At 59.2% G+C, this 27,424-nt stretch overlaps 1 protein-coding gene across 1 annotated transcript in view; it reads left to right on the top strand.

The window, feature by feature from the left end:
- Positions 1–3,491: 3,491 nt before the first annotated feature.
- IGSF9B (immunoglobulin superfamily member 9B) overlaps positions 3,492–27,424 on the top strand; it is a 46,985-nt gene continuing 23,052 nt past the window's right edge. Inside the window, exons 1-11 of the mRNA XM_028146874.2 lie at positions 3,492–3,555; positions 13,837–14,034; positions 15,722–15,868; positions 21,006–21,157; positions 21,446–21,563; positions 22,692–22,833; positions 23,081–23,226; positions 25,645–25,787; positions 26,085–26,225; positions 26,312–26,428; positions 26,673–26,823. Coding sequence (XP_028002675.1) covers positions 3,492–3,555; positions 13,837–14,034; positions 15,722–15,868; positions 21,006–21,157; positions 21,446–21,563; positions 22,692–22,833; positions 23,081–23,226; positions 25,645–25,787; positions 26,085–26,225; positions 26,312–26,428; positions 26,673–26,823 — 1,519 coding nt within the window. The remainder of the gene's footprint in view (positions 3,556–13,836; positions 14,035–15,721; positions 15,869–21,005; positions 21,158–21,445; positions 21,564–22,691; positions 22,834–23,080; positions 23,227–25,644; positions 25,788–26,084; positions 26,226–26,311; positions 26,429–26,672; positions 26,824–27,424) is intronic.

Raw genomic sequence — 27,424 nt, 5'->3', positions numbered from 1 at the left:
CGCGCAGCTGTGCCAACAACTGTCCTAACCTCGATTCTACAAGGAGGTCTGGAACCACTGAGGAGGGTAACAGGCGATGCAGGAGAGAACCATTGTTTCTGAGTCCTGCTTGCTCAGTGGAGATGAGGGAGGAGTGAAGACTGTCCTTTTCTTTTGGACTTGAGGCTCTGTCAGCCGCCTTTCTCACTTGTTCTCCGAGGGCCTGGGGGGATGTGTGGGTAGGTGGCCAGCTGTGGTTTTTCATGGAGCAACTGGTAAGACTAGCATTTTGAATTTCCAAAAAGGAGAAGAGATGACCTATACTCCTATACTTGATGTACATCCACCAAGGTTATCAGGGACCTCGATGACGAATCAGGTCCACCTACGAGCTACTCATGGGCATGGTTCACAGTCTTCCCTCATGTCCCTCTCGGACAGCTGGGATCCATGCTAACTTTCAATCCTCCCATGGATGTATCCATGCCAGGGAGGGACTGCCATCCTTCCTGGGTCCAGAGATTAGCCATATGCCAAGGGGGAAATACTTCATTGGTCCCATTCCTCACTGTGACCTGATGCAGCATGTCTCTTTTGAGCTGATACGAAACCAAACTAAGACATATCTGGCGATGATGTTCACTTTTCCCTTTGTATCTTAACTTTCCTCACTGCCTTTACTCCTTTGTACCACTCCATTTTCAATAAATTTATCTAGAAGAAATTCGGTCTTCTTTTTATTTAAAAATATTTTTATTGATTTCAGAGAGGGAGTGAGAGATGGAAACATCAATGATGAGAGAGCTGCCTCCTGCACCCCCCACCCCCCACTGGGGTTCGAGCATTTTCTCTGTCTGACCAGGAATTGAACCATGACCTCCTGGTTCATAGGTTGATGCTCAACCATTGAGCCACGCCGGCCAGACTAGTCTTCTTTTTAGATAGTTCCTTTGAACCCTTTCTCAATCCAACTCATGCTCTTAAGCTCTTTATGTGGGTTTTCTCCCTCCAATTGGACAGTCTTAATTCCCTCGCAGAAACCAACACACTGAGTAGGGCAGATGGCCAGCAAATACAATCAAGATGATGGTGAGATTGCTTCTCTTATTCTGCGGGCCCCTAGGAGAACGTTTCTCTGAGCACAGGTGCTTCTCTCTCCTCCGCTTTGTCTGTATCTGAAAGGGGCCAGGGACGGGGGCTAGCCCTTAAGAATCCAGCATTTCTCTCTACGCCAGTCAGCTGCTGAGAGCCGGGGTCGGCAAACCGCGGCTCGCGAGCCACATGCGGCTCTTTGGCCCCTTGAGTGTGGCTCTTCCACAAAATGCCACGGCCTGGGCGAGTCTATGTTGAAGAAGTGGCGTTAGAAGAAGTTTAAGTTTAAAAAATTTGGCTCTCAAAAGAAATTTCAATCGTTGTACTGTTGATATTTGGCTCTGTTGACTAATGAGTTCGCCGACCACTGGCTTAGAGGTTTTGCAAGGAGAAGAATCCTGCCATCACCAGCTCTGGCAGTGGATCTCAGTAGGCTTTATAATGCTAGGTATATGCTGAGGGTGGACTTGTTCTTGGGCATGCTAGCTGGTAATTAGCCAGACAGGGGGGACCTAGAGTTTCCAGCTCACTTTATATCCCCAAAGAAAGGCATCTGTGCAGAGAAAGAGAACCTAGAGTAATTGCTCAGTGAGAGATGTCCCCAAAGTTATGTATCTTGAGTGTGTTTGCATGACCGGAGGGGGTGGGTAGAGTAGCAGGTTATTCAAGGGTTTTGGTTCTTTAGATTACATTCAGATGCTAAAACTCGACCATTGTATTTGCTGCTCTGCTGCGGATCCCAGCTTTCCATCTCCTGCCTGGCAGTGAGCTCAGAAGCTTCAGGTTTAGGGAAAGTTGTTTGAGGCCACTTTTGATGTGTGGTGTGTGAGTGTGTGTATGTGTGCATGTGTGTGTGTTCACAGAAGCAAATCTCCTTCTTGTTCTATTGGGAGCTTCATGTCCTAGAGCCAGTGCTTTGTGACCAAGAAGCATTTTGAGAAGGTGAAATTCCTAAGCTCTCCTTCGCTCCCCCCTGTCTTCCTTCCGTGGCCAACAGCCCCTCCCTGGGAGCTCTGCCACTCTCAGCACTGCTTTCAGTCCAGAAAGAACAGACATCTTCACTGCAGTCTCAGAATGCTGGTGATTGTTTGTAGTAGATGTTTCCATGACACTCATTTATGTCTTCTGCAAATGCAACTGTATTGGGGGAGGGGACAAGGCGCGGTTATAGTGGAGAGACTGGGAAGTATGAAGACCTTCCCTGTTCTTCTGTCTTCTTCTATGGGAATAAGAAGCCCACCTCCCCCTTTTTCTGTATCTCGATGTTCCAGACCCCTTCACTGCTCCCCAAATCCGTCTTGGCTCCATGCTGCTCACATGGGGCTAGGCCCCAGCTAGGTAGGGAGGGGAGGAAACTTGTGCATGAGGAAGCAGCCTTTTATAGAAGAAAGGAGAAAAAAAAAAAAAACTTTGATTGTTCAAAGTTGAGATTTAGTAATGATGAGCAACGCTGACCCCCACTGGGGGTGGCAGTGTGTGTGTACAGTGTGTTCCAGAGGCTGTTCTATGACACTCCTCTTGCAGCTGAACCAGTGACTCATTTGAAATCTTAGCGACTTCCAGAGGTCATTTTAGTCATTCCCCTGCCTTCAGGCTGGGTGGGTTAACTTAACATCACGTTTGGGTAGGAGGGGTGCGTGGCCGAGGGAAGCGTGTCCATGTGTGGAAGGGAGTGGGGGTGGGGGAGGTTGCGCGTGACCTCTTCGAAAAGATCTCCAGCGAAGGACGTTCCCGAGCTTTCCCAGGCTCCCCGTTCCTGGGTTTCCCCATCACTGAATCAGCATCATCCTCCCGGGAATTGCTTTTAAGCTGGATGGAAACCGGATGTTGGGTTCCCTGGGTGGGCGGGGACGACGTCCCCTCAGAACTGTCATGGGTAATTTGAGACTCACAGGGTCCCATTATCAAACCAGAAAAGCTACCATTTCCTTTAGCAGAAACTTGCCTTGCAGTGTGAGCAGAGAGAACAGAGCAGAGCCGCTACAACGCCTTCTCTTAGGCAATGCGCATGATTCTGCGGCTCTGTGCTGGCTACACTTCAACGCACCTTGAAATGGGCTCGCCTCCCCAGCCGTGACGGGCAGCCCTCAGAGCCAATCTGCCTCGAGGCTTGTGGGCGGTGGCCAATAGGCGGGAGGTGGGGGCGGTGCCGGAGGCCCGGCCAGCTAGGCTTCACCGTGGCGCTGGCAGCGCTCCGCCTGGGCTGGTAGTGCAGGTGCCGCTGCGCGGGGCTTGGGGAGCCTGCGCGCCGAGCCGAGCGGAGTCGCGGAGGGATGGGGAGCGGGCCGCCCGGGCTGCAGCAGCACCGGCGCGGGGCGTAGGCGGGTCGAGCGGGCGAGAGCAGGCGCTCGGGCGAGAAGTGTGCGGCGCAGGAGCACTTTGCGATAGGATGAGGCTCTTGGCTGGCGCGCGGTAGTACTATGATTTGGTATGTGGCCACTTTGATAGCAAGTGTGATCAGCACCCGAGGTCTCGCGGCTCAAGGTGAGTTGAAGTGCAGCGCCCCTGCTCTGCCCTCCCGTTGTTCTCAGCCCCTTCCTCCCCATCTCCCGCTCCCCGGTCCCTCGGAGCGCCGCGCCTGTCCGCGGGCGAGGCTCCAGCTCCGGCTAGGCGGGCTCCGGCCAGGCACTGCGGGGAGGGCGGGGGCCGCGGGCCGGAGGTCCAGGCGGCAAGGGGTCCCAGTCCTCGGGCTGCCGGGCACTCGGGAAAAGACACCTTGGGATCGGGGTCGACTTCGCCCACCTTCGGCCCCACATCTTCACACCGGCGCGCCGTGCCCGGCTCCCTTAGCCGGAGCGGCGGTCTCCTGGAGCGCTGGGGAGTCGGCGGCTCCCCTAACTCTGGGTGCCGGGAGTTTGCGGGTGTTCGGGAGGCTGCTGCACTCGCGCCACCGTTCCCAGACGAGCCCTCGCAGGGAGGTGCGACCCAGAGCCTTGGGACTCCTGGCACCCACGGCTAAGGGACTGGGTTATTGGCCCTGAGGGCGCCCACCGCACCAGCTCGCGCCCCTCCTGACCCCAAATCTTGGCAGCCAGAGGTCGGGTCCTTCTCCCAGGGCGGGGGGCGCATGGAGAACCTAGAGCGGAGAAGAGGGGTGGGGTGGGGGTGGGGGTCCCTCGGCGGGCCCCGAGGAGCGTCGGCTTTGGCCAGCCCTGTCCGGCAGGCGTCTGCGCTGTCTGAGCCGCACCTGGGCCCGGCCAGGTAAAAGTTCCCGGGGAGCGCGTCGCAGCCGGGCCGCCCCGGCCGCCCCGGCCGCCCTCCCGGCTGCGAGGCAGAGCTGGCGGGGTACAAGGGCAGCGGGGAAGGGGTCCCCACGGCTGCATCTCGGAGCACAGGGAGGTTTTCTCTTTCCTTTTTTCCCCCTCGTCTGAGCTGGGAAGGGACTAGAGGGAAGCCAGCGAGTTGGGTGATGCGCGCGTGAACGCGCGGGCTTTTGCTCTGGAGACAGGCAAGGCGACCTACAAGCCGCTGGGTGGCACCCCCAGCTCTCGGCCCTTGTATGGAAGTAGGAGCGCAGCCTGGAGGGTGCCAGGACTCTGAGCTCACGGCTCTCAGCCGCTGACACGACCGGCGGGCGGCGGGCAAGTTCACAGAGCCTGGAGGAGGTGGCTGCGCCGAGAACCGGCCTTTGCACGGAAGTCGGCAGGGGGGACCCGCCAAGGAGAGAGCCCGCGCCCGGCGGCGGGAGGGCAGAAGGGGTGGCAGGAGGCACCTTTTACAGGGTCCTCTCCTCACCTTGTCTGGGCACTGTAGGCGAAAGGGGAAGTGATTTGAGAAAGTTTCTAGAAGGAATGACTCCCATGCTATGTGGGGGGAGGAGGGATCTGAAAACAGAACCAGAGGAGGGCTCAGGGAAGGGTGATTTTGTTCAATGGCATAGTGACCTGGATGGTTTTCAAACTCTCCATTTGTCAGGTGGGAAAACTGAGCCAGGGAGACTGCAAGAGCCTATAGAATGGGGGTGGGTGTGAGGTGGGTCAAGTTGTGCTAGGGAATCTCTATCCTCAGCCTCCTCTCCCCCTGTTTCCTTGTAGTCTTCCAATGCCCTCATCCTCCCCTCCAGTTTTTGGTACGTTCCTGCTATGGGACTGTCACTGAAAGCACAAAAGGATATGCTGGGATCTTTGAATAAAAAGGAGACAGTGAAGGGAAGCTCTGAAATAGCCTCTGACGCTGAGAAGCCAGGGTGAGGGGAATGGACTGTTTGCAGGTTTAAGCACAGAATACAGGAAAAGGCGTGTATGTAGTGCAGCAACACACAACATGGCCAGACAGAACGGAGGACTTCCCAGTATTGCCTGTTGTTGGGCGTGAAGGTTCTGCCTCCTTTCTGGGTGTGGAGAGGGCCTTCTGGTTGGGATGGCTTGACCTGTACTCCTGCCTGCCACCCCTTACTGGTCTTGGGGTCTTTTTTTTTTTAAGCTCAGAGAGGCTCTGAAGGTAGTGGTTAAGGACCTAGGCCTAGAGTCACAGGACCTGGGTTCGAATCCTGGGCTCTGCCACTTGCTGGCCTAGTGACCTTGGGCAAGTTGTCTAAGCTCTCTAAATGTCACTTGCCTCAATGGAAAATGGGGTTCACAGGACGGGCTAGTGGGGTTTCTTGTGAACCTTCGTGCTATAAAGAAATAAGTGACTACCTGTTATGTAGTAAGTGCTCAATAAATGTCATCATCATCATTTCATTATCTCTGGGGTTCCAGTCTTCTTCTCGGTTTCTTTCCCTTGGGGCGTCCAGGGCATCGGGCACCAGGAGTGTCTTGGGGAGGAGTCGAGAAGGCTGCCTCTGTCAGAAACCTAGTACCCTTCCATGGGCTGACCTTGGCCAGGGAGAACCCGTCACCCCTCTGCAGCCCAGGGAGATGTGTGGAGGGCATGCAGGCCACCGGGCTGCGTGGAAAGCCTTTGAAAGGTCTGCACAACTGGGTTTCTGTCCCTGGCCAGAGGTGTGTGGGAAGGATGCAGGAGGTCATAGCCTCACCGCCTCTGCAGAGAGGGAGAAGGGGGGCCTGCCTGGCAGGCGCCTGCTCACGGGAGAAACAGCCAGCAGTGTTCAAATGCTGGCTGTCTGTGTGACAGCTCAGCTGCTCTCTGACTGGCAGAGTTGACTTCCGGGGGCAGGGGGGGGGGATTCCTGAAGGGGAGGGGCTTTGCATTGCCATGCTTGGGTTTGGGTTTGCTGGAGGCAGGGCTGCTCTAGCCCAGGAGTGGAAGGGGGCAGCCCCTTGGGCATTGTTGGGTTGGGACACAGGTAGGGGTGAGCTCCCCCGTTTGACGTGAGTTGTGCGTCTGGAGGGGATTGAGGTGGGTGGAGAGGCTGGGGAGGGAATGGAGAAGAGAGAGACTGGAGACGGAGCTGGAGTCTGGTAGGTGGTGATTGGAGTCTCAGCATCCCAGACATTTGCTGAGCAAGCCTCGGGGAGCACCCTGGACCACGCTTAGCTGACTCTGGGCCTTGATGCCCAGGGCTCCCTCCTCCTGTCTCCCACAGATTCTATGGCTGGATTATCCCTGACTCCAGTGTCCCCAGATAAAGTGGAGTTCTGACTCAGATCCTGCGTGTAGCTGGACCAGTGCCGTCTCTGTTCTCCCTTTGGTAATGAAGATGCGAGGGAGGAGGTTTAGACCCGGAGCTGCTGGAAAGACCTCCCGGGCAGCCTATCAGCTAGGGAGGACTGGCTCAGGAAGTGGCCAGGTGGTGTGCGCAGGGCCCTAGCACAGCGCGAGAGGGGTTGTGTCGGGCAGCATGCGCCCTGGGAGAAGCTGAGGAGAAACTGTGGGAAGAATCAGCTTTCAGCTCCTGGCCTGAGGCCCAGCACTTGCTAGACTTGGAGTTGTCAGGTCCCAGAGCTGGGTGGTTTCATGTTTATGGCTCTGATAGAAAGTGGGATCCGGTTACCCAAGAAGCAGAGGCTGCCTAGCTGGGGAGATGCTAAAGCCCAGCATCTCCTGCCCTCCCTCTCTCCTGGCTCTGCTTTCTCCCTGCCCGGCCAGGGAGCCTGGGCGCGGCTCTCAGAGCCGGGCCTGCTCTTTCTCTTCTCGTTGGCCCTTTTTTTCTCTGGTGTGCGGGGCACCTTCCTGCGTGTCTTGCCCAGGGACTGATGGTGGGGAGATGAACCCCAAAGGGGGCCGGGCCTGGGATTTACCACACTTCTCCACTAACATCTCCCCCCTCCCCCCATCCCGTGGCCTCTTCAGGCTGGGGCTTGGGGCTCAGGGGAGCGAGTTTCTTCTGTCTGCTTCCCTAGGATGGGTGAGCAGCTTGTGTGGAGTGGCTCTGAACTGTGAAGAGCTGTGATTGGTGCAAGTTGTCCGGAGGTGTGTGCACGTCTGCGTGCATGTGTGCATGTGCATGTGTCTATGTGTGTGTGAGCATGTGTGTTTGCACCTGTGTGTGTGTGTGTGTGCACGCGTGCACGTGTGGAACGCAGCAGGACAGGGGCAGTCAGTCTGCAGGCACGAGGTGGGGAGTCACTCCTCTCCAAGTGCCGTGGGTGGCGGAGACTAGACTCAGAACAGATGCCTCGCTTTCCTTACCCCCGGCTCTGCACCTGAGTGTAGGCAGCCCAGAAGTTTCTAAAGTTGGGGGCCCAGCCCAAGCTCTAGATTTAAGGATGCCGGAGGTTCTGGAGAGAAAGCCTAAGTGGGGGGGACAAACCCAGGTCGAGCCCCGGGAATGCCAATAACAGGTGTGTCCTGCCTGCCCCAGTGGCTCTGACCCCCGGTTTGTTACTCAGCACAGCCCATTCAAGCAGGGCTGGGTCGCAGGAAGGATGGGCGAGGGTGCTGGGTTGCAGAAGCAGCTTGTAGCCTGGCCCCTCAGGGGCACTGCCCACGGGTGCCAGTTCGGTCTGCCCCAGGCAGCTGACCTATTTTTCTTCGGAATCTCCTGCTTTTGTGTTTTCTCTTGCGCGAATGAGCAGCAGACTAGTGAGCAGAGACAGGGCCTCCATCAGGGTGTGTGTGGGGGGGGGATTCCATGTGGCCAGGGCTTCGAGGGAGGTCCCAGCCAGCCTAACTGTCCTGAGAAGAGGGGACTGGAGCTGTTCCCTCTTGGCCTGTCCCTCTGTCCCCTGCCCCCATCTCCTTTACCTCCCTCCTGGTCACAGGCACCCACCAAGTCAGTCTGTGGCAGACAGCCTGCGCGGAGGGTCGTCTTCACAATTGTGTGAGCCGAGCCAGGCCTCATTCCTTCCCAGCGTCAGAGCAGGGAGTGCTGACGCTCCGCCGTGAGTCTACTAGGGCTTTGATTTCCCTCTTACTTATCGTGTCTACCTGGGTCCTCACCTGAGGATCCTGGCCCTGTGGCAGGCAGAGCCCACTGTGTGCTCACCCGGCCGGGCCTGCCTGCCGGCTCCGGAGCACACGCGTGCATTTGGCCACGTGTGAGTGTGCAGGTGCCGGCCTCCGCCCAGGTGGTGGGGAGGGCTCGCGTGGGGTGTGGCCGTGCCTGGCTGCTGAGGAGTCCTTAAAGGAGCAGAGCCGAGGTTGCATTACTGGCTCCATTACTGGCTGCTTCCTGCCCGGAGCTGTTGGAGGAAGGGCTGCTGGGAAGGTGATCTGGCTGAAGCACTGCTGCCCTGTGGGCTGCGGGGAGCCCACCCGAGCGGGGCAGAGAGACGGGAGGAGAAGTGCCCCAGGAGGAAGGCGGCCTGCCATTCCCGCCCCTCCTTCCAGTACTTCGCTGTTCAGAAGATGGGACACTTTCCTGGCCAGGTCAGTCCGGGCCCACCTGACCTCTGACTTCCGACCTGAGAGGTCTGAAGGGGAGTAGGGTCCGAAGGCTGTGAGCACACTGGTGGGGAGACCATAGGAGGCGGGGACTTCTCTGAGGACCTGCCCGCATGATTGTGGGGTCCTCGCTGGGTGTGGGGTCCTCGCTGGAGGCAGAGTGATGTCCAGGCGGCCTGTGGCCACCTGCCTGGTGGAGAGGAGAGCCAGGGCAGCATCTGGTGTCTGGACACGGCGTCTTGAGCACACGTGCTCTGAGAGAGCTCCCAGCCTCACTGTGGGCAGCGGGAGTCTGTCTTCTGCCTGCCTCACGCCCTCCTTCTGGGCGAGTGCCTCCCTGGGCGCCTGAGGGCCCGCTCCCTGGCGTCTCCGGGAGCCTCCTGGCTGGTCGGGGGGAGTGAATGGGGGCTACCAGGGGCTGTGCCTTTTTTGGACTCAGCAGAGACTATTTTTAGGCGGCAGTGGAGGTGGCAGTGACTGCCACTCGTATTATTAGACAGCAGGCCTGTGGTTTGGGAGTCTGGTGCCCAGAGGAGGAGGGGGCGGGGAGAAGGAGCAGGAAGACAGGAGGAGGCTCCAGAGAGGACCTGGCCTCCTGAGGGCAGCGCTCACTCATGGTCTCCCCTCAGCACGGCGGCTGCCAGATCCAGCCGGAGGCTCCTGGGCCAGGTACAGTGACCCTGAGCTCCGAGCCAGCACCAGCCAGCCCACATCAGCCAGCTGACTTCTGCAGTGTCCGCCCCGGCATCCTGGCCGGGTCCGGGTTGCGGGAGTCTGGCTGGAGAGCCTTGCAGAGCATGCCGTGGGGAGGGGGTGTGGGGAAGAGTGGTGGGGGCGCGCTTTGGTGCAGTGGGGAGAGGCCTTGGTGCCTGGCCTGTGGCCGGCAGGATGGTATGAATGAGTGAAGCCAAGAAGGCATGCAGGCTGTCCCAGCGGCCCCCTGAGTGACCTGGCTGAGCCGCGGAGCCTCCCAGTTTGCTGGTTTGTGAAATGGAAATGGCAGTGCTTCTGCCAGGTGGGCATCGTGGACATTAAGTGAGCTCCGTGGTGCATGCCCAGCACAGAGCCTGGCATATGGCAGGTGAGCAGAGGAAGCGGGAGCTCTCTGCACTGGCACCTGTACCGTTGGTATTAGGAGTGTCTCCCACTCCGGTGCCCTGCCTCCTGCAGCCCTGCCCTGGGAGAGCTCCAGGTTGTGAATGTCAGGTGTGCGGCCGAGCCAGGCCCCCTGGTCACCTCGTGGCCTCGTGGTTCTGTGCTCACGGGATCCAATGGCAGCCGTGGACTCGGGCCCCCGCCGTGGACCACCTGGCCCCGGGGGCAGGAGATTTGTACCCCGTGGGCTTTCAAAGGTCAGCCAGACCGCAGATGCCGCCTCACCCTCCTTCGCCCCCCCCCCCCTCTCTTTTCCCTCCTGGGGTGAAACAGCTCCACGGGGGACTGGCAGAGCCCCAAGGTGCAGATGGGCTGGGCTCGGGGCACTGCTGTGTTCTGCTGTCTCTGAACCGGGCCTGTGAAATCCAGGACACCTCACAGCCTCCCAGTCCTCACCCCTGCAGGTCCCAGCTTCTCTCTAAGAGGGTGCAGCCCTCTCTTTGGGCTGCTCAGGCTTCTGTGATATGGGAGGGGATCTAGGGGGTCTCTGTCCTTCTTGCAGCTTCTCCCCACCTCAGGTCACATCCATCCTTCTCTTCCCTCCCCCTCCCCCCACCCTCCCTGCCTCTCCCTCTCCCTGCCCCGCCCTCCTCAATCTTCCCTCCTCCCTCCCACCTCTCCCTCCTCCCTCTCTCCCTCTCTCCCTCCTCTCCCTTCCTTCCTGCTCCCTTCAGAACCAGTGGGCAGTTACTCCAGTCTGCTCTGCTGGGAGAAGCCCACCTGTTCCCTGAAGGAACAGCCTCAGCTCTGTTGCCCTCCTGGTTCTGGGTGCTTTGAAGGCCTGTGTGTATGTCCCCGTGGCTGAGTCTTCAGTGCCTGTGAGTTCTCGTGTTCTCCCCCCACCTCTCTCTTCCCCCCTCCCTCCCTCCCCTTGGGCTGGCTGGGCCCTGCCTGTCTGATCTGCACTATACCCATGTCTGTGTCTCTCCTTTTTGGTAGAAAGTGTTTATTAGACATGTTCTGGCTCAGAAAAAATCCGGCTTAGGGAGAAGTGCTTGTGGTGACGGAGAGAGCGTGTGCATGTGGCGGGGGTGGGGGGTGGAGAGGGGGGGTGGAGATGAAGAAAGCTGATAAATAGTTCAGGATTCAGAAAGCCAGGAGGGTGGGATTGAGTATAGAGGCCAGGCAGGGCCTCTGCCTTCTTCTTGGGGAATTCCATCTCTTGCCTTTTCCCATCTTTCGGATGCTTATCTCACCGTGTCCTCTTTCAGCTGCTTGTGTCCTTGAGAAGAGATGGGGATGTGGCTGCCTGGCCGGGGGGCCAGCCCCTCTGGATGCCAGGCCACCCAGGCCCAGGGGCTGGCTGGGGGTGGGGTGGAAACCTGGGCCCAGGTACTGGGTGAGGTGTGAACCAGGCTGCCTCCTTGCCATGCGGTGAGAATGTGGCAGCAGGAGGTGTGAATGAGCAGCTGGCACTGTGGGAACCCATGCTAGAGCACAGAGCCCACCCCCCTCCTGGGCTTGCCCCACGGAGTCCTCCACCCCAGTAGCCAGAGAGCTCTAGGGCCAGCCCACTGGTAGAGGTGGGCAGCCATCTGCCCAGCAGTGCTTGGTCCCTCTTTCTCCTGCCCTGGGCTCTAGTGCCAAGGCCTTGGGAAGGAGCCCCCTCCTGTGGACAGTGTCTGTACCCCCCACCAGGAAACCCACCCCTGGGAATAACTCCTCCCTCCCCCTCCCCCTCCCCCCTGATTCTGTATTTCCACGAAAGTCTGTGCTGCACACACATGTGCACACACCTGTCCACACACACATCTACATGTCCTTTTGCCAAGAGCTACACACACATGCACACGCATGCACATGCACTTGACTCCCTCTCACTGGTAGCCCTTTCCTCCTGGGTGCAGATCAGCCTTTGTGCTCCTAGACGACTGGAGGCAGGCCCTGCCCGATCTGGGTGCCCCTGGGGCTGTGGGGGAGGCACCGCTCAGCAGGGCCCTCTTCTTGCTTTCCCTGAGGGGCTGCAATTCAAACTGAGTCTGCAGCAGGGTTGGGGGTGGGGAACTGGGAAACCTGCTGGGGCCTCAGGCAGGTGAGTGCAACACTCTGCTCCAAAAATACTCTGTGATCTTAGCTCTTTCTCTAGAAAACAGTGATGTCACTGGTAGCCAATCAGCTTCTGGAAGGTCTTGCCTCCTCCTCCTTCTGCAACTTGCAGGGGAGAAGCTGGAGAGGGGTGGGGGAGGGGGAGGAAGAGAAGGAGAGACACAGGGAGACACACAGACAACATACAGACAGACACAGAATGCGATGAAACACGGGAACACGAAAGCACACACAGACAGAGGTCCACACGGGAAATAAAGCAGGCAGAACCCCATCCCCATGCACAGCCGAACAGAAATCCACGTGCCCCCCAACACGCGCGCGCACACACACACACACACACACACACTCTCTCTGATAGAGACATCGAAACAGGGAGACAGGAAAGCAGACAGAATCACCCGCAGAGAGTGGGAGCTAGAGACACAGACATGGAGAAGGAGCAAGAAAGAGAGCAGACAGACACTGCAGAGGCAGTGACAACTCGAGAAAGAGACATGAAGGAGAGACAAAGACGAAGGAAGGGGACAGGCAGGAGCACACAGGGGTCAGAGGTGTATGAAGAACTAGAGGCAGCTGACAGACAGACAGACAGACGGACAGACTGCTCTTCTGTTCATCTGCTCCAAGCAGTAGTGGGCGGGCCCAATGGCTCCCTGGTTTTCAGCCTCAGCCAGCAGCTGCTGTCCATGGTGCTGCCTGCAGGGACCGGGAGGGGAAGCCGGTGGGATGGGGGAAGCCCTGCTCTCCTCCGGGCTGTGTTGGGTGGTGTGAGGGAAGGCAGGATGGGGAGGCTTCCTCCGCTGTCCCTTTGGTTGGGAAGTAAGCTGCACAAGGTGACTTTGTGGGCACGGAGGCCGGTGTGGGAGTGAGGAGTGTCCGGCGGGAAGTGGGGGCTGCACACCTCATGTAGGGGCTCCAGTGTTTAGGGGTCCAGGAGCCTGCTGTCGGGTAGTGTGAAGCAGTGTCTGGGTTAACCTCCAGCTTGGGGGGTGGGTGGGTCTTTTCACTGTGTCCCCCTCCGCTGCCAGGAGGATGGGTGCACCCTATCCAGCTGTATGGTTTGTCCTCTGCTCACGGAATGGTGTTTCCCCCTCAGCTGGCTGGGGTTAGCGGGCCCCAGGGCCCCCTCTGTCCCCAGCATCCTGCTCTCCTAATGGTGATATCTGGGGCTTTGCAGCATGATAGGTTTGGGGCTTGAAACCGGGAGAGCTGGAGCTCCCCCTACCCCCCACTGCAGGCCCAGCCAGGAGTGGGAGGAGGGGCCTGGCTGGGCTTTTCTCTCTAGTGTTGCCCCTAGCAGCCTCTGCTCAGCTTGTAGGGATTCCCTGCTCCTGTGTGGAGCACTCTTGTTTTGTGCTGCCAACATTAGACTGAGTGGGGTGGGTGTAGGAGGAGGGACGGGAGGAGCCAGGGAGCGCCACCAGGCTCTGGCGCGAAGCCTCCGGTGCAGGGAGATAGATAGTCTGAGTCTACCCTCGGCCATGGCGGCCCTGGCCACGGGTCTGCTGAGGCCCCTCCATCTTCTCAGTGTCCAGGCCCCTTAGAATTCTTGAGGGAGGGCTTGGAAATGGCTCTGCTCTTTGGGGAGGGAAGGGCTGGCCTGCAGGACTGGGGAGAACTGCCTCCCTCTGCTCTTCCCCCTCCTCCTGAGGTTCATGGTTGGGGACCCTCTGGGGAGTGAGTGAGTTCCTTTTCAGGAGGAGGGCTGTGGGATAGCCGGCCCGGGGAGGGGGCAGAGGTCTTTGAACTTGGGCAGGGGGATGCCTCTGGGGTCGCCAGGGCAGGACCTCCTGCCACCTCCTTTTCTAAATCCCAGCCTTGCTGTCCCATTAGCTGCCCACGGCCTGCGAGAGGAGCCCGAGTTTGTGACAGCGCGAGCTGGCGAGGCCGTGGTTCTGCGATGCGACGTGATCCACCCGGTGACAGGGCAGCCCCCGCCCTATGTTGTGGAGTGGTTCAAGTTCGGGGTGCCCATCCCTATCTTCATCAAGTTTGGCTACTACCCACCCCACGTGGACCCTGAGTATGCAGGTAAGGTCTGGCCACTTTGCCTCTGTCCTTGGCTTTGGCTCGGCTGCCCCTCCCCTGCGGGTCCCGTGGTCAAGCTTCCTCCTGCCTTTATCCGATGCCTCCTCTCTTCTCACTGGTCTGAGAGCTGTTTTCCAGTCTCTGCCTCTTCCTTCCTGTCCTCTGGACTCTGGTAGGTTTGATTCCGTGGTGGGGAGAGAGGGAGAGGAGGTGATGCAGGCAGGAAGCAGGAGTCTGGGGGGGCGGGGCAGGCCGGGAGGGCAGCTCTGTGCGGGAGGAGCTGAGTCACAGCCACCGAGCCTGGTCGTGTGCAGCTGTGGCGCTGTGTCTGGCTGTACCCACACCTCCCTCTGGCGCTGAAGTTGGGCCTCCCGGGTGTCAGTGTGTGTCTGTGCCTGTGGTGGCCGCCTGCTCTCTGCCACAGCTGCCCCTGCCAGCAGCGGCCACACTGAGTCACTGCCTGTGCCTGCCGCCGGCCTCGGGGGGTGGGGTAGGGGTGTGCACGTGTGAGCATGTGAGTGTGTGCTTGTGTGAGTGTGTGTGAACACGTGAGTATGAGCGTGTGTGTCTGTGTGCGTGTGTGAACGTGGGTGTGCCTGTGCGTTGGGGTTGAAAGGACGAGAGGAAGCTGGCAGGACACTGCTTTTATCTTTCCTTCTGGCTCCTGAGGTCTGCACTGCTTTTCTCTCGGAAAACTTCCGTTTCTCTCCCTCCCTCCTGCGCCTGTGTCTCCTTTCCTCTCTTTGGCCTGGTTGGCTTTGATAGTCTGGTTTTAGGCAGATTGCCAGTGCAGAGACAAGGAGGAAGGCGGAGGAGGTTGTGACATTGGAGTGAGGCGGGCTGAGGTGGTGGGTGAGGGGAGAGAGGACCTGAGGGTGCCTGGGCCTCCTCCCTTGTCCCGGAGAGAGGGGGGCTGCTCCCCGTTCTGCCGGGCTCCTGCTGCAAAGCTTCCCTTGTAGTGCTGTGAGACAAACTTTTAGTGAGACAAGGAGGGCTTCTCGGGGGAAGAGGGGAGAGTTAAGGAGGCCGCTGGGCGTCTGCTCTGCTGGCCAGCCCTCTCCTCACTCTCCAGCTCATAGGCCTGTGGCCTCGGCTCCTGGGGCCCTGGGCCCTGGCTGGACCAGCAGCGTCTCCAGCCCTGGTATCAGGGCTGGGAGGGGTCCTAGCACCCTGGTCCCCAGCCTGCCTTCCCTCTGCCAGACAGAGGGGGTATGGGGTGCGGGGCCCAGCTGGGATAGGGGTGTTACTCCACCTGAATGGAAGTGCTCTGGGGCCTGGCCCAGACCCCCAACTTCCTTCCCTCTCTTCTTCCCTCCCTCCCTTTCTCTCTCTCTCTCCCTCCCTCTTCCCCCCATCTCTGTATCCCTCATGCCTTCCCTTTGTCCGAAGCGATGCCCGAAAGAAGGGACGTATTCTAAGGCCTGAGCGCTTCTCAGTGCCAAGAGCAGGGCCGCACTTGCAGCTGGGATGGGACCTGCCAGGCTGGAGGGTGGGAGGGACCGCGGCTCCTTGGCCGAGGCTTTATGCCTTTTCCTTTGCCACCTGCGGCCAGAGGTCGGTGCCAGCTGTTATTTTGGGCCCTGCCCCTCCGAGAATGGCCTGCAGGTGACGATGGGGCCTGTGCCTTTAGCTGGGGTGGGGACGACGAGGTGTGGGCCTCACCCCTGGGCTCTTGTCCACCTGTCCCCAGGCCGAGCGAGTCTTCATGACAAAGCTTCGCTGCGGCTGGAGCAGGTGCGCTCTGAGGACCAGGGCTGGTACGAGTGCAAAGTGCTCATGCTGGACCAGCAGTATGACACCTTCCACAACGGCAGCTGGGTGCACCTCACCATCAACGGTGAGTACGGCCCCTCCCGCCATCTGAGGGCCCGCTGGAGGGGAAGCCTCTTTTCGGGCGGCGCCCCATCGGTGACTCCCAGTCCCTGCTGCAGAGAGGAGCCTCAGCATGCTGGGCCCCCCTCCATGCCCCTCAGCTGGCTCCCTGGAGCCTTGGGATAGGGGGAGCCTGGAGGAGCTGCTCCCTGGGCGCGGGGCAGGGGTGTGCTGTGGGGGGAGAGGGGGGCGGTGATGCCTCCCTTATTGGGAGGAAGGAATCTGGTTCTTGAAACCGGGGCTAAGGCTTTGTGGAGGCACCGTTCCCAGCCTCGGAGAGACCCTGCCAGTGCCTCCCGCTCCAGTGGAGTTCCCAGAGTTCCCCCGTCACTGCCTTCCTTTGCAGGGTGACATTTTGGTTGCTTGTGAAATGCATTCATTTGCGTAAGATGTGCTGAGGGCCTACTGTGCGCCACCAGGTGCTGGGAAGACGAAGCTGAGCGCACCCGGTTCAGCCCCTGCCCGGACCGGGTTTACCGTCTCCTAAACCAGGAGGATCCTGGGAAGGGGAACAGTTTTAATGGCTGTCAGTTATGTAGAGCTCAGGCTAAATGAGTTGTGCTGTGTGCCATGCTTTTCAATTGTTCGGGCGAGGAGGCCCATGCGGAGGCTGCAGGGGGGCCTGCTGGCTCTGTGTTGGCCCAGGCTGGGGGCCGGGTCTCCCTAGCTGGAGAGCCCCCTGTGTCACTGGGCGTCTGGACTTGAGAAGGCATTTCCTGGAAGAGGCAGAAGCTGGGACTGTGGGGAACATTTGAAGGAGAGTGAACCCCATTGTGTGGGGGGAGAAGATGTTTGTGTCTTGTTTTTCTGGCTAGAGCCTCATTCTTCCTTATTCAGTGCTTGGCGAAATGTATTCAGCCACACTGTGCTGCAGACACTATGCTAGTTCCCGAGGCTTCGACAGCGCATGTGCTTGGGCGAGCACACACAGCTGGGTCCTTATGGCTCTGATGTCTGCGACTGGAGGTGCCGTGGTCGGGAGAGAGATGGATGGCGTCCTGCTCGGATGCTTCTCAGCATCGACCTGCCCTGATCTGCCCCGAGGGACGGCTCCCAGGGCTCGGGTCTGGCCAGCCAACCCATCCAGGGTCCTGGGAGCACAGGGCATTTTAGCCAGAGCGCTGACCTCTGGGGAGAGCAGACTTAGAGGTGGCAGCCGAGGTCCGTGTTGGTCCAGGCTGCCGGACCCATTCGATGCCGCCGGCTCTCTTCAGCCAGTCCCCAGAGACTGACGGAGGCTGGTTTTACATCTTGGGTGGGCTGTCCCTACCACCCGGCAAGCTTTTGAGTCACCTCCTTTGGCTGCAAGCTGTTGTGTGCGCCGGGAAGGAAAACTCATCTTAATATTAGCCCCAGCAAAACGTAATTAGGGAGGCGCACCCGCGGCTGAAAGCTTCACTGCAGGCTGAGCCAGGAGTCCCCACGCTGCTCTCTCTCTTCTGTGCCCTTTCCTGCACCGGCTCAGCTTCCCTGGCGCCTCCGCTCCTCCCGCCCTCCTGCTGGTGTTCATTCAGCAGCCTGAGACCCAGGCGTCCGGAGACACGCGTAGGGCAGGAAGTAGGGGTGTGTGTTCTGGTACAGCCTCTGTCTTCCTATGCACGCGTGGGAGTCGATTCTTCGGGGATTCCCAATTGCTCGGAGTGGAACTGGCATGGAATAAGAGGCTGCAGAGGCTTGGTTTAGGTCCCGAATCCATCACGTGGTAGCTGTCTGATCCTGGGCAACTTAAGTCACCTCTCTGAGCCACGGTTTTCTCAGCTACCAAACACAGCGCCTGTTGGCAAAGCCGCCGCGAGGATTAAGTGCAGCGCAGTGCGAGAGCGTGCCTGGCCCGGTGTCTGAAGGGTTCATGACATGTGGGTAATTACGCGTAAGATGCTGGCCATCCTCCTTCTCGAGAGAAAAACAAACAAAACACACACAGATGAAATCAGAGGAGAGTGTGTCCGCAGCGATATACGGTGACACAGGAAGTACTTCAGGCTGCAAGATGCAGGGGGCTGTCATAGTTTGAAAGTGCTTGTGCATCACCAGTCATTACCCATTCACATCCCAGTGTCCGCCCTGTGGCAGGCTCTGGGGGCGCAGCCGTGGGCAGCCACGTCCAGAGACAGTTGCAATATGGGCTTTGGGAGCATCTCTGGCCAGAGAGAGACCCGGGCAGGGACGGGGAGTGAGCCAGGTGCAGGGTGGGGCGGTGGGGAAGAGTGCTCCAGGCAGAGGGAACAGCATGTGCGGAAGCCCAGAGGAAGGCGAGCCGGCACGCTCAGGGCTCAGGGAATGCAGGCAGGTTGTTTACCGCATATAGGAGTGTTCGGCAGGAAAGCTAAGGATGTGCACCATCTGCTCCAGGCTTTAGAACCAGGCTCCTCACTTGCCTTTACCAAGGAGCCTACCTCCCAAATAGGTAGAACAGCACACCGGCAGCTCCCACGGTGAACGGGAGACCTCTCTCCTTCATTCTCCCTTCCCTTCATCCCGGCATACATGCTGTCCTGGCTGAGGAGGCCGGAGCACCCACCCCGCCGTTGCTTCCAAACTAGAATGTTCAATGTCAGGCATTTTCTGACAGGGATCACCTTTGGAAAATAGAAAGGCCAGTGGGAAATTAGAATTACAAATTGTCTCCTTCTCCTTCTGCGTTTTCTTGAACATCAGTTGTGTGGAAACAAACCCAATTATTTCTTTATCACCTACAAAATACCTAAAAACTCCCCCCCACCCCCCCGCAGCCAAGCCTCCCTTTAGGTTGCTGAGCTCCTTGGAGGCGAGGCCAGCCCCTGTCTAACCTGCACTGGTAATTATAGGGCACTTGTAAAAAAGAATGAAGCCTGGAAGCGCAGCTGGCAAGCTAACACGGAATTTCGTAAATAATCTAGACTCAAACCATTATTTTCCTGAAAACTTGAAATTGTTCAAAGTACTTTTCTGATTAGCACCTAAATAATAAAGTAATTATGTAATTAGTAATTAATTTGTCACTTCAGGACATAATTTAATTTATTATCTTTCTTTTAAGCTTGATGCCAGAGGCAGTGGAGGCTGTGGCTTGTATTAACTGTGTTTCCAGGGGCAGGCTTGGTGGTGACGGGGGCGCGGTTGAGGGGGGAGAAGGGCGGGGGGTGCCTGCTGGAAGTGAGGGCACATTTCAGGGCAGGAGGGGAGGCCTGGGAGTGAGGAGGACAGGATCCCCTTGTTAGGGTTGGGACGATTTTTGCCATTACTGTGGGTGTAGGAGACACTGGATGAGAATTGCCTCCTTTGAGGATGTCTGTAGGGTGTGTTTGTGTGTGTGATGGAATGTGCTTCTTAATTCATTCAGTATTCACTCCCCCAGTGTCCCCGTGTGCCTACACTGAGCTAAGAGCTTAGAAGGTTATGGAAGAAAATGGTCATGTTCATGCTTTTAAGGAGTTTTATGTGTTGTTTGTGTTGGTCTGTAGGCATGTGCATGTGTATGCACACTCATTCATTCATACATTCATATATTCATTCGTTCATACATTCAACAGATGTTTGTGGAGTACTCTATTACATGCCAGGAACTATGCTAAAAGCTGGGCATATAGTGGGATTTGTGGAAAAGATCTCTGCTCTCTCAGTGAGAGAGAAACCTCATCAATCAGCTGCCCCGACTGGGGATTGAGCCCACAACCCGGGCATGTGCCTTGACTGGGAATCAAACTGGTGACTTCTTGGTTCATGGGTTGATGCTCAACCACTGAGCCACACTGGCCGGGCAAGATCTCTGCGTTCCTAAGGAGAGGTAGTGATAAGTGCTTTAAAGAAAATGAAACAGTCTAAGGGGCAGGGAATGCTAGAAGTGCCACCTCAGATCGGCTGACCAGGCCAGGCCAGATGGCACCTTAGCACAGAACTGCATGAGCTAAAGGAGAGACGACTGTATGGAGCTCCAAGCAGCGAGGACAGCACACGCAAAGGCCCTGCGGTTGGATGTTGTTGGCACATTCGCGGTAGACAAAGAAGGCAATATGGTCAGAGCACAGAGAAGGGGAAAATATGGTAGATGGGTTGGCAGAGGGGCAGAGGGGCAGGGGGGCGCCAAGGCTAAAATGCTCTGAAATCTTCTCATTGCTTCAGAGGCTCCTGAGGAGATGATAGTGATTGTGCATGTTTACATTTTACAAGATCCTTTTTTTCACACAGATTTATTTCTCACATCGATTCTGGAGGGTGGGGGCTTCAGGAAAAGCCCAGAGAGGCTGAGTAATTTGCCCGGGATTACCCAACAAGGGGCAGGCTGGTGCACAAACTTGGTCCTGAGCTTTGGATGCCTCCAGATGAGCTGAGCATGGCATTGCGGCCTCGCAGGGCTGGTGTTCAGAGAAAGAATGGTCCCAGGCGGCAAGACTGACCATACTGCCTCTACAGGCAGCTCAGAGAAGTGCGACCAAGTCTCTTTTAAAAGCTTTACCCAACACGATGGCATTTTAGTTAAAACTCCAACGCAGGTGGCGGTGTAGGGGGGGCAGCCTTGCATAATTAGAGGAGAGTTAGGAAGGCAGCAGCCTGGCCTTCATGGCCTGATGGAAGCAGACGGCGAGTGTCCGGGTGTCACGCCTGGCCGGACTGGGGCTGAGGAAGCAGCGTGTCACGCGTGGTCATGAGGTGAAAGGGAGGGTGATGGGACGTCTGTGGAGCTGGTGGCAGCAGCTGCGGGCTCTGTGGGAGCCTGGGGACAGCTGTCTTGTCTGTCACCGTCTTAGTGCTGAGCTCAGTGCTTCCCTGCAGATGCTCAGCAAACGTGGGTTTGTTGGGAATTTGCCAAATACAATGGAAAATGTGTAGAGTTTGGACACAGCCAGACACACTTTGAATTCCAGGTTTCCTCTCCCAGTGTAAGATTCATGGGCAGAGTATTTTACCCGTCTCCTCCTTCCCTCCTCCCTCCGTACACCTTGAAGAAGGTCAGGCATGAGCCTACGAGGAATGGTTGCAGGGGCAATGCCTGGTGCGGAAATGATCACCGGGGCACGGTGCCTGGTGTGGGTGCGGTGGCTGATGGAGGGAGGAGTGGGGGGTATGACACACAGGGCAGCAGCCCTCGAATCACACCCTGCGCCTTTGCGGTCTCTTTGCAGCTCCCCCCACCTTTACAGAAACACCCCCCCAGTACATTGAGGCCAAGGAGGGGGGCAGTGTCACCATGACCTGCACAGCTTTTGGGAACCCCAAGCCGATTGTCACCTGGCTCAAGGAGGGGACACTCCTAGGTGCTAGTGGGAAATACCAGGTAGGTGTGCTGTTGGTGGGGCCACTGCCCTCCCTTCTCCCTCCCTTTGCCTCGTTCTGCCTCTCCAAGGCTGTCTCCCACTCCACGTGACCAGTGACACTGTGCAGAGGCACAGAGGGAGATGGGCACAGCAGGCACACTGGCTGGGGTCTGTCGTTGGAGGGAGATGAGAAATGAGGCCCCTGTCTCCGTCTCCCCCAGTGCGTGAGCCCCGAGGCCCCCTCCGCCTGAGGGTGGCGTTGGGCGGGCTCGAGGTGGGTGCTGAGCTTCGTCTCTCCCTGGTCCCAGGTGAGTGATGGGAGCCTGACGGTGACGTCGGTCAGTCGGGAGGACAGAGGTGCCTACACCTGTCGCGCATACAGCATCCAGGGAGAGGCAGTCCACACCACCCACCTGCTTGTGCAAGGTAACGGGGGTCTCCCCGGCTGCTTTGTGCCCAGGGCCTTTCTCTGGGAGCCCCGCAGAGTGTGGTTGGCACAGCTGGGGACAGGGGGAAGTGGGCAGCTGTGAGGAGCCGGCCAGGGCACCTCCCAAATACCATGGACTTCACGCTGGAGCTCCCATGGTGGCCTGCTGTCACCCAGGTGGCATGAGGCCCGTGCTGGGTGGGTTTCTGTATCTGCCCAGGTCGCGTTTAAATAACGGAGGGCATTTGGGCACTTGGTAGAGCTGGGGTCTGCACGGGCAGCACCTGGAAATGCCGGGCTGCCCTGCCCGGGGCCCAGAGGGCTCAGAGCGGCGGCATCTGGGCGGCCAGGTCTCTTCTCGGAGCTGAGCCCACCCACCTGCTCTGCCTCTGCCTGCTGCCGGCGGTTGGTGGTGGCTGTCCAGGCTGCCAGGACTGCTGGTCAGCTCTTCCTGCCTGTCTGCTGACTGGCATGCTGAGTGGCATTGGGCTAGAGTTCCCGCTGCAGTTTGGAGGAGAACTGGCCTCCTGCGGGAGAGCGCCGGCCAGGGCAGCTGCAGCCTGCCTGGAAAGCCAGCCCGGGGACGGGGATTCTCCCCTCTGTTTGCTCTGCCCCCCCAAGTCCTCCCCCTGGGTGCCCTCTTACCCTCTGCTGGGTGAGCAGGGCACGCCTCTTGCTCCTCTAGGGCAGCATTGCTCCTTGCTCTGGACTGAGAGAGCCATAAGGGCCTCCCTCAGGGCTCTTGGAGAGAAGGTGGGCAGGAAGGACCCTGTGTGTGTGTGTGTGTGTGTGTATGTGTGTGTGTGTGTGTGTGGGGGGGCAAATGGTTAGCATTTGTAGAGGGGTAATGCATGGGGGCAGGGGGCAGGTGGGTGCCAGGGGGTGGGGCACACTGTGACCACATCCAGCACCATCTGCATCTCTGGGACCTGTAGGGAGAGTAAGGACCTGAGCACTGACAGCAGCTAGAAGCGTCTCCATGACAACGGCCTGGGGCTGTGCTGCTAACTCGGGCCAGTGCTGCCCCCAGCCTCCCTCTCGGTTCTGAGCACCCTTCCCAGAGGCCCTGGTGCTCCCTTCTCCCTGGCCCCACCCGGTGAGGTCATGCTTGTTTCCTGTGTCCCCAGGGCCTCCCTTCATAGTGTCCCCTCCTGAGAACATCACTGTCAACATATCCCAGGATGCTCTGCTTACCTGCCGGGCGGAGGCGTATCCCGGCAACCTCACTTACACCTGGTACTGGCAGGATGAGAATGTCTACTTTCAGAAGTGAGCACCCTGCCCAGACCTCCTGGGGGCGGAGCAGCCAGGGGCCCCGGGGCCAGGCCTTTGAGCAGGGAACTTGAAGGGGGTGGTCCGTGCACAGGTCCCACCTGTGAGGGCCAGTGTCCGCACCGAGGGGCCCTGGGATGCAAGGGCTCACTGGGCTCTTCCTCATGCGTGGGGGTGAGAGGATGCGTCGCTCCCATGGTGGTCATGGAAGATCCTCCCCCCTGTCGCCTCATTTCCTCTACAGTGACCTGAAGCTGAGAGTGCGGATCCTCATCGACGGCACCCTGATCATCTTCCGGGTGAAGCCTGAGGATGCAGGGAAGTACACCTGCGTCCCTAGCAACAGCCTGGGGCGCTCCCCCTCGGCCTCCGCCTACCTGACTGTGCAGTGTGAGTATGGGCAGGGCAGGGCGGGCCTCAGCTGGTGGGGGTTCCAGAAGGTTCGGAGGCTGGAGGGCAGCCTCGTGTCAGGGGATGTGGGAGGAGGAATGACGGAGACAGGAAGCAAGGACAGCCCAGGAAGAGGCCCACACCTGGGCCGGTCAGTTGAGGTGAAACCAGCCTCGTGGTGTCTTCTGTGGGCCACAGGCTGGCTACCTCACGCCAAGCCAGCCTCAGGTTGGGGCCTGGGGTCGGCAGACCTTCTGGACAATCGCGCTGGCACTGGACGCCAGCCAGCACCTGTCTCCACCTGGGGTGGGACACTTCGTGGTGTTTTTTCTCAGGCGTCTGAGGAGGTGTAGCTTGAACTGATGTGGGGTTAGATTTCCGTCCGCCTGGACGGTGTGAGGGGCTGGGGGACAGGCTCCCTCTCGCTTCCTCGTGCTCCTTCTCCGGGGCTGCCGAGCTCCAAATGAATGAGCTGCTCTCCGTGCCGGGACGATGGGGGGCTTTTGTGCGAGCACAAGAATTCAGTTTCCTGATCTTGAATACTTCAGCAGAGTCATTGCTCCCCACCCCCTGCGAGCCAGCCATTGTGAGAGAGAGCAAGATGAGCAATGAGGATGCATCTCTTCCTTTTGATTTGCTGATGGTCCTGTCACTCAGGCGACAAAGGCCCCCCATTGCTGCTGTAGGTGACAGGCTCTCCATCACTTGAAGGCAGGAGAACTGCTCACCCTGAAGGCGAAGGCGGGGAGTGGCAGGGTGAGGAGTGTAACCGTCTGGAGACCTGGAGTCCGCACTTGAACTGGGGTCATGTAGAACCGTGGGTGACCCCAGGAGGTGGCTCATCTCTGACCCAGCCTCGCAGAGCTGGGCGCTTGCCCATCTGCATTGCATGCGTGTGGAGGTGGAGCCAGCAGGACCTGGAGCTTCCCAGAACTCCCAAGCTCCCGTTCCTACTGCTTTCTTCCCTGTGCAATGACTTTGCTGCTTGGGGCCAAGGCATCCTCTCCACTCCACTGGCCGCTGATCGCGAGAACTTGCAGCGTGCTGCATCAGGAGTCCCACGTTGCTAAGAGCTGCGAGGCCCAGGACATCAGGCCTGTCCCACCCAGACCTACCGTGGGAAAAAGCCAGGCAAGAAGCTATTATAAGCGACGTACCGGGTGCCTCGCTCGGTGCTGGATGTGCAGGAACCAAGGGGAGGGAGACGCCTCTTGGAGCAGCATCCCGGCTGGCTGATGTCATCCGTGCAGGAAGGTGGCAGCGGCAGAGGGAGAGAGCGGCGGGGGAGTCTCGGAGGGGCGATGGCTCTCTCCAGGATTGAGGCCCGTCCTCGGAGCCATGGGTGCTTCCCGTCTCCCTCTCCCACTTGTCCCTTTTTGTCTCCTCCCTGCCTTCAAAGAGAACCTGGGGGTGCGATTTTTCAGGTGGGTGAGGCAAGGATCTTTATTTCTGCTAAGAAGCAGTGTTCAGAGTATTTCCCATTCATAAACGCTTTGAAAACCTTGGAGGAAAAGAAAAAAAAAAATAACACCCTCTACCATACAAAAGTAGGAGGCTCTGTCTAAATATATACCTCGGCCTGGTATTTATGTAATGCTGTTCTCCGAAGAGCTCCAAATGCTTGAAAGATCCCAGCTCATTCATCCTCTCCGCCTCCCTGGAAGTTCCGCGTCTTTCCCCTCGGTAGCCCTCAGGGAAGTCGGGGAGAATCGAAAGGTGATGGATGACTCACCCACATGGCAGGATGCGCGGCTCTCGCTGCTGTCCCAGGAGCCTGTCGTTGGCTCTGTGGCCTGGGCTCATGGTGCCCTCCAGCTGCACAAAAGAGAAACTGAGGCCTGGGAGGGCAGCCAGCAGAACGGACAGAGAGGACCGCCTCTGGTCCAGCCTCACCCAACTCGTGCATAGACGGCCATTCCTCTGGGCTTAGGGTGTGGAGAGAGGAACCGGCTCGGTTATAGGACTTGGGGTCAGCAGGTGGGGGAGGGGGTGGTCAGTGTTGACTTTGAGGTTGGGAGTCGAGGGAGGGGCTGGGGAAATGGACAGGAGAGCCCCGCCCACCCGGCAGCAGTGTTCACATCTGCTGGTCTGGGGCAGGCAGCTGGGGCCTGCGTGCCTCTGGGCATTCAGAACAGAAGTGCTTGGGCATACTGGAGGCCGGGCAGACAGAAGCCTGCAGCCTGCCCCGGGGGCTCAGCGTGACCTCGGGGCCATCAGCCCGGGAGGCCGGGGTTTGGTACCCGTGGTGGGCCCAGCACTCCGCTCCGTGTTGAGCACTGAGGACACGAAGTGTTTACGGAGTGGGTGGAGGGTGTGAAGGGCTGTCCTTTGGGGGGTGCCTGTGTGGTGGCCTGGAGCTCTCTCTTCTTGACTTCCCTTGTGTCTTTCTTCTCTCCCACCCTACACCACCCTCTCTAGACCCAGCCCGTGTCCTCAACATGCCCCCCGTAATCTACGTGCCCGTGGGAATTCACGGCTATATCCGCTGCCCCGTGGACGCAGAGCCGCCGGCCACCGTGGTCAAGTGGAACAAGGACGGCCGCCCCCTGCAGGTCGAGAAGGTGCTAGAGAGACACATGTGGGGTCCCCAGGAGATGCACCCTCCCGACACTAAGGGGCTGCCTCTGCGGGTCTGGGTCCTGCCAGGAACCCTCCCCGGAAGCTCTGGCAAGCATAGAGCTGCTTCCCATGGGGGTCCGCAGTTGGCAGGGCACCGAGACACCCCGCCCCAGGGCAGCTGTTTCTGCCCGGCCTGCCCCCAGGGGGGCTAGGGGAGCCGCCCTGCCCACGTCTGGCCCTGTTGGGGCCGGGACTGGTGCGCACCCCTGACCGTAGCCCCGCTCTGCTCCCTCCGGCAGAATCTCGGTTGGACCCTGATGGAGGACGGCTCCATCCGCATCGAGGAGGCCACAGAAGAGGCCCTTGGCACCTACACCTGTGTGCCTTACAACACCTTGGGGACCATGGGCCAGTCTGCTCCCGCGCGGCTCGTCCTGAAGGTGAGGCCCGGGACTGCAGGGGCCTCCGAGCGGGGTGCCCGTCGTGCCCACTGTGCCCACCTTCACGCCCGCTGTGCTCCCTCCAGGACCCCCCGTACTTCACGGTGCTACCAGGCTGGGAGTACAGGCAGGAGGCCGGCCGGGAGCTCCTGATCCCCTGTGCTGCTGCGGGGGACCCCTTCCCTGTCATCACCTGGAGAAAGGTACCTCTGGGTCCCGGAGCTCCCGGGACGCGCGGTGGAGGGAGGGTGCCTGTTCTGGGGGACCAGGTGCCGGGGAGCCAGGGGACTTCTCGAGGGCGCCCTGGCAGGGGGTGTAGCACTATCCTCCGGCTCCTCCGACCCTGAGGTGTTGGTGGCTTCTCTCCTCCCCGGCCCGACCCGGCTCCTCCACTCTGCCACCCCCTCTCTGCTCCCGCCCTCCTCCTTGCCCCCTTGCTTGGCCAAGGTAGGGAAGCCCAGCAGAAGCAAGCACAGCGCCCTGCCCAGCGGGAGCCTCCAGTTCCGAGCCCTGAGCAAGGAGGACCACGGCGAGTGGGAGTGCATCGCCACCAACGTGGTCACCAGCATCACTGCCAGTACCCACCTGACCGTCATCGGTACGGCCGCGGGCAGGCGGGTGGTCCGGGTGCTGGGGACTGTGGGCGTCTCTCCCCGTCAGTCCACCCTGAGCCGGAGCCTCCACAGGGCACCGGAGCCCTCTGCGGACTCTGTGAGGGAGGGGACATGGGGCCCCTTCTGGGAGGTCTTTTTTGTACCCAGCAACCCCCTGACACAGAGATGAGGCCCCTACGTGGCCAGTAGCCATGGCTCGGAGCGCTGAGGTGGGGCCCCGGGGGAAGCCGGGGGCAGGAACAGGGGGTCGGGGAGGATGATGCACCGAGGTCCCTGGTGGGGCCTGGCACAGAGCAGGTGACCGTTCACATCTCCTGGGGCACCATCGGGCATTCTGCTCCCGCTTATCGGCCTGAGGTGCGTGCACCGTTTTGCCTGCACTTCCGGGAGCTGACAGCTGCAGTTGTAGCCACAGCCAACACGCCGGGGAGCGTTTCCCTCCCGATTCAGGCACTGACCAGCGGTGCCTGGCCATGGACCACTTGGAAGGGGGAGCCGCTATGGCCCAGGGCAAGTGCGTGGACGTGAGGCCGGCGCAGTGGGCACCTTGCTCAGCGCCGCCTCATTGATGCCTGGTGGGCAGGC

The sequence above is a fragment of the Eptesicus fuscus genome, chromosome 23 (assembly GCF_027574615.1).
Source record: "Eptesicus fuscus isolate TK198812 chromosome 23, DD_ASM_mEF_20220401, whole genome shotgun sequence".
NCBI lineage: Eukaryota > Metazoa > Chordata > Mammalia > Chiroptera > Vespertilionidae > Eptesicus > Eptesicus fuscus.
This window is presented reverse-complemented; position numbering and strand designations above follow the sequence as displayed.